Source organism: Melitaea cinxia, chromosome 19, assembly GCF_905220565.1.
Source record: "Melitaea cinxia chromosome 19, ilMelCinx1.1, whole genome shotgun sequence".
Classification (NCBI taxonomy): Eukaryota; Metazoa; Arthropoda; class Insecta; order Lepidoptera; family Nymphalidae; genus Melitaea; species Melitaea cinxia.
The window spans coordinates 5,610,075-5,616,208 of NC_059412.1; the positions used below are offsets into that span (position 1 = coordinate 5,610,075).

The window sequence follows — 6,134 nt, forward strand, 5'->3', positions numbered from 1 at the left end:
TCTTATATATATCTCATAGTATGTTTAAAGACCGTGTGATAGTTTAACAAAAGTCTATTGTTGCACAAAGGCGTGAATATATAATTTATTTTGTTATACTCGCTTCACCACTTCACGTTGGCAGCGATTTTTAGGATACGTGTCAAAGGACGACGCGAGTACACAAGCGTTGTTTTACATAGCTTGTAATGAAAAACAAATATAAACAAAATTGTGGTAAAAATATTATAGTATAGTAAAATACAAACACATTTGTTCTATACACGGTTCTAGTATGATGAATATGTATCTTTTTCGTTCGTATCTTTGTCTTATTTACATTATTTTTTTGTAACTATGAGTGACAGTAATAACCGCTCTGGTGTAGTGATGCAAGTAGTCACTTAACACACCGACGGTTTGCGGATTTGATTCCTGCTGGATATAGGTATTTGTATTTGTACAAATATGTTTTTCCGGTTTGAATGTCTATCCTTGTGGTGCCTACCCATCATGTCTTGGAGAGCAAGTTAAGCTGTCGGTCTCGGCTGTTATGATAAATACCTGATAGCGATCGTTACTCATAGTACCATATCGAACAACCCACTGTGGAGTAGCGTGATGGAGACATGGAGAAAAAGGCCTATGCCCAGCAGTGGGATGTTTCAGGTTTATACTCTTCTTTGTCTTCAGGAGAGTTACTTTGCTGTCATCTTTTAAAACTTGCCTTTTTTGCTCGAATCGCCACCTTCACTCATTCATTCTACCACCACGTGTCCCTGTCAACAGCCCGTCGGTCCTTAGGAAGGCCAAGGTGTTACCTTCCCGCCGCAGAAATTGTCAACCTCGTTTTATCTCAAATCTTCTGAACAGTTTCGGTTTGAGTTGACAAATTCTGATTCTTAACCTCTGCCAGGATGTTCTATCGCATAGATCCACTCAACTTTTATAAATACAGTAGGAATAACTATATATAGTAAGAAAAATTACAATGGCAAATACCCGGACCAGATATAAATATTGGTTCAAATATTATTTGCGTATAGAAATGTATCCAGCAACTGTCAGCGGTAATGGAACTTCCGTTAGCACTACACCGAAATCTTCGTCATACACAGATTACTTTGAAGTCGATGTACGTAGAATAACAATAGATAACATACATATGTACATCAAAATAATTATTACACTTAGGGCGTGTTTCACAGATTTAACTGTCTGACATATCCAAGATATAAAAGATTTTTTGCATGCCACAAAGGTAACAAACAACCTTACACCTTATGCCTGATCCAAAGTGGGTGTTGCAGCATAAATACGCAAATCTAGGAGCGTTTCAAGTGCTTTTCTGACCTGTGATATGTAGGTAGTTCGTTGCTTATTCATTTGTAAGTTTTTCCTACCGACAAAAGTCAGTTGTTAATAAATAACCAGCTGCGTAGCATTGTCGTTTTACTTATCCCGGTTATCCTTAAAATAGTTAAGGATATTACACTGGCGACGAGTTATTGTGTTAATAATCGATTAACTAACGATATACGGACCTAGTGACGATGTCGGTTTTAGGCACGGTGCCTGTTTTCGACTGTAAAAGTGACGAGTGGCCTGTGCACGTTGCACAATTGAATAGTTTCTTTGTTGCGAATGACATTACCGATACATCAGATAAGGATGGTGGTAAAAGACGTGCTATCCTGTTAAATTGCATGTCACAAGATTCCTATCGATTGATACGCGATTTATTGCATCCAGAGAAGCCTGAAAACGTGTCGTATAAGACTATAGTAGACACCTTAAACGCGCATTTCGAACCAAAAAAGTGCGTGTACGCGGAACGTGAGAAGTTTTATGACGCTAAAAAGGAGTCAGGCGAGTCGCTCATGAATTACGCAGCTCGTCTCCGTGGTTTGGCGTCAACTTGTAAGTTCGGCACATCCCTAGAAATGAGCCTCACTGATCGGTTCGTAATGGGTGTCGATTCATCCGCGGTTCGTGAAAAGCTGTACCGTGAGGACCCGGCCAACATGAAACTTAGTAAGGCTCTGGAGATTAGTATAGCAGCTGAAAGTGCACATAAGATAGTACGTGGCGCAGGCGCTCCGGAAGTGGTGGTCAAACAGGAACCATTGCTGTATGCGGCCGCTAGCGCTGGCCGGTCACGGTGCAGCAAGGGGCGCGCGCGGGGCCGCGCGGCGCCGCGAGCGGTTGGCAGCGGTGGGACCGGTGGCAGCGGCGGCACGCGTTGTGGCGTGTGCGGCGCCAAGTCGCATGCTTCGGCCGAGTGCGGATTTCGTCATCTCGCGTGTGATATATGTGGCGTTAAAGGGCACTTGAAAAGAATGTGCACGGCTAAAAAAAGTGAAAGTTCGTCTAGTGGTAACCACAAGGGGTGGCGTAGTCATTATATTTGTGATGACAGTGATAGTGATGAGTATGAAGAATCAGTAGCGGTGAATAATTTAAAGTGTACGGATGAAAAGCCCCTCACGGTTGAGGTGAGCGCGCACGGTTGTGCAATTGGCATGGAGGTGGACTCGGGCAGCGGCGTGTCCGCGCTGCCGGCGGCTCTGTGGCGCAGGTACTTTGCTACTCATTCGGCGCTCGGTGAGTCCAATAAAACCTTACGTACATATGGTGGGTCTATAATAAAACCTATTGGCGTGTGTGAGTTGCCAATAACTTACAACGGTACTACAAAAAATATTAGGTTTTTTGTGGTTGAAGATGGCCCTGTTCCCTTGCTCGGTCGAGATTTTATGTCAAAATTTAATTTTGCAATTGTACCCTTGAACTATAGTTCCGTAAATAAAAACGAGCAAATATTAAATAAATATTCATCACTATTTTCTGGCAAACTCGGCACATTTAATAAATACAAGCTTTCACTACATTTAAGGGAGGGAGCAACCCCACGATTTTTCAAAGCCCGACCGGTGCCATTCGCCCTTAAGGATAAGGTAGGCGCAGAGCTAGATAGGATGGTGCGCGTAGGTATATTGAAACCGGTTTCTTACTCCAAGTACGCGTCTCCGATAGTCGCAGTTTTGAAGAAAAACAATGGAGTGCGTATTTGTGGCGATTACTCAGTATCGATAAACAAGGACTTAAAAATTGATTCGTATCCGTTGCCTAAGATCAATGAACTGTGCGCGTCATTGCATAACTGCCGGTATTTCAGTAAAATTGATCTCTCAAATTCATATAATCAATTTCTTTTGGATGACCAGTCCCAGGAGTATACGTGCATAAATACGCACAAAGGATTGTTTGTTTACACACGACTCGTATTCGGTTTGGCCAACGCGCCGGCTCTGTTCCAACGCGCCATGGTGCAGCTACTGCACGGCATTGAAGGCGTCCAATGTTTCCTTGATGACGTGTTGATAAGCGCCCCAACACGGGAAGCTCATTGGGAGCGCGTGGACGCAGTCATGAGCAGACTCAGCGACGCGGGACTCATGCTACAGCGCTCTAAGTGCTCGTTTTTCCAAGATAAAGTCGAGTACTTGGGGTACGTGATAGATCGCGACGGAGTTCATAAGTGCCCGGAAAAAGTCAAGGCAATCGTCGAGGCGAAAGTACCAGAAAATTCAAAACAGTTGAAATCTTTTCTGGGACTTGTAAACTTTTACCGAAGTTTTATACCGCAAGCGGCGACTATCTTGGAACCCTTGCACGGTCTGTTAAGGAAAGACGTACCGTGGAACTGGGCCGAGGAGCATCAAAAATCGTTTGATGCTGTCAAGAAGGAGTTGTCTTCGCGCCGCGTGTTGGCACATTGGGACCCTCAAAAGGAGCTGGTTCTGACAGTGGATGCTGGACCTGCCGGGCTGGGTGCTGTGCTAGCCGTACGTTACCCGAACGGAGCCGAGCGTCCGCTTTGCTACGCTTCTCGAGCCCTCAGCAAGAGCGAACGCGCCTATAGCCAGATAATGAAGGAGGCCACGGCTATCGTTTATGGTATAAAAAAATATCATCAATACCTTTACGGCCGGGAACGTCCCTTCATCCTGAGGACAGATCATAAGCCCCTGCTGTCGATATTCTCGCCAGACAAGGGCGTGCCTCAGATGACAGAGGCTAGACTACAGCGCTACGCATTGTTTTTAGGCGCTTACAACTATAAAATAGAATACGTTAGCAGCGAAAAGAATGTAGCGGACTACCTGAGCCAGCACCCGGTTGATGCGTCACCGCCGAAGGAGGAGGCCGACGCGGGCAGCTATGTGAACGCGCTAGCGGCGGCCGGCGCGCCGCTGCCCGCCTCGCTCGCCGAACTAAGGGCGGCACTGGCTAACGATAAACTTCTATCAGAGGTTAGCAGGTACGTGGCCAATGGATGGCCAAGGAAGGTACGGGATGATGGACTGCTACCGTACCATCGGTGTCGACATGAATTGCATGTCGATAATGGGAGCTTGTTAAGAGGGCACCGTATCGTAATACCTACCGTTTATAGACCCGCGGTGCTACAGGAGTTACACGCGGCTCACCTAGGTATTGTCAAAATGAAGTTGTTGGCAAGGGAGCGTTGTTGGTACCCAGGTATCGATCGCGATATTGAGAAGGTTGCGGCTGACTGTGACAGGTGTATTTCAATGCGAACGGCTCCGGCTAGGGCTAATATGGAGTCTTGGGAATGGCCCAGGTCGGTTTTTGAAAGAATACATTTGGATTTTCTTGGTCCTTTTCATGGGAAAATTTATATGGTTTTAATTGACGCGCATAGTAAGTGGTTAGAATGTGTCGAGATGCCATCATTAACTACGCAAATGTTGATAAACAAACTGCAAAAAATCTTCTCTCACTTCGGTTTGCCGAAGTCGATTGTGACAGATAATGCAAAAACATTTGTTTCTACAGACTTTAGTACTTATTGCGTAAATTCAGGAATAACCCACATCTTGTCGCCCACTTACTCACCACAGAGTAATGGACTCGCCGAGAATGCCGTCAAGATTTGTAAACGTTTTATTACTAACGCCAGAAAAGATGGTCCGCTGAAGGACTTGAAGGAAAAATTAGATGAGTACCTGTTCCACTACCGCATCACGCCTCATTGTACTACCGGCGTGTCCCCTGCCACTCTTATGTTCGGTAGGAACATTCGTTGTAAATTAGATTTACTTAATGTGCCTGTGCAATCGCCTTCTGCTGACAAAAGACTGTTAGAGGTGCCAGACCGCGTCCGTTTAAACCAAGCTAGACAAAAAATTAATTTTGGTGGCAGAGACAGGACCTTTAAGGTAAATGATCAAGTTTGGGTCAAAGATTATAGGTCTAACCCCAAAAAGCCGACATGGATACTTGGAAAAGTAGATAGTCGCGTCGGTAAGGTTGTTTATGATGTAAGCGTGCTCGGGACCGACATTGTTTGGAGGCGTCACGTAAATCAGTTACTGAACGCTAACTCATACGATGGTCATAATGTTGAGCCAACGTGGACGTATGACGAGTCGCGATCGCAGCCCACGGCCGGTGCCAACGGTGGCGGCGGCGGCGGTGCGGACGCGTCCTCCCCGCGCCCGCGCTCGCGCCCTGCGGCACCGAACGCGCGCGCGGACGGCGCACTCCCTCACCCCCGCCGCACGCCACCTTCAGCTGCGCGTAGCACGTCATCGTCGTCGGCCTTCCCGCACGATGTTGATGACGATGACACCTTTGAAACGCCTCCCAGCAATGGTGGTGCTAAGCCTGCGGCCCCTTCGCCGCTAGTTGAAAATGATGAAAAATCTCCGAAACGAACTCGGTCTGGACGCCCGGTTAATCCACCGAAGAGGTTGTTTTATTAAGACCTAGAGTAAAATATTATTTGTTTTAAGAGTAAAAGTTTATTTTTTTTACATGTCATTGTTTCTTAGGATAGATTTTAGTACCACTTCTCTCGTTATTGGAGTAGGTAAATTAAAGTCTAAGTACTTGTAAATTAGCCGTCTAGGCAACTTTACTGCTAACGACTAGGTTATTAAAATATGGTGGAGGGAAATAGATAGAATAGGTGAAATACTCAAGTACATAGATATTTACAAATCGTAGCTACAGGATTTAATGTCCATAGTCTTGCTTGATTGAACTGTTTATTATTTTATATGCTTAAAATAGTAATTCAGTTACTTATTATAAATTTAGGAACGCTTATTTGAACTGTTTATTAT

The 6,134-nt window shown here is 45.2% G+C and overlaps 1 protein-coding gene across 1 annotated transcript; it reads left to right on the forward strand.

Annotated features, from left to right (window-relative positions):
* Positions 1 to 1,532: 1,532 nt before the first annotated feature.
* LOC123663095 (uncharacterized protein K02A2.6-like) lies at positions 1,533 to 5,771 on the forward strand. The gene has a single exon (XM_045597834.1). It carries the CDS (start codon positions 1,533 to 1,535, stop codon positions 5,769 to 5,771), a length of 4,239 nt encoding a protein of 1,412 aa, XP_045453790.1.
* The last annotated feature ends 363 nt before the right edge of the window (positions 5,772 to 6,134 follow it).

What these genes read in the sequence shown, in the direction of transcription:
- LOC123663095 (XM_045597834.1), top strand. Translation starts at nt 1,533, where the DNA reads ATGTCGGTTTTAGGCACGGTGCCTGTTTTCGACTGTAAAAGTGACGAG.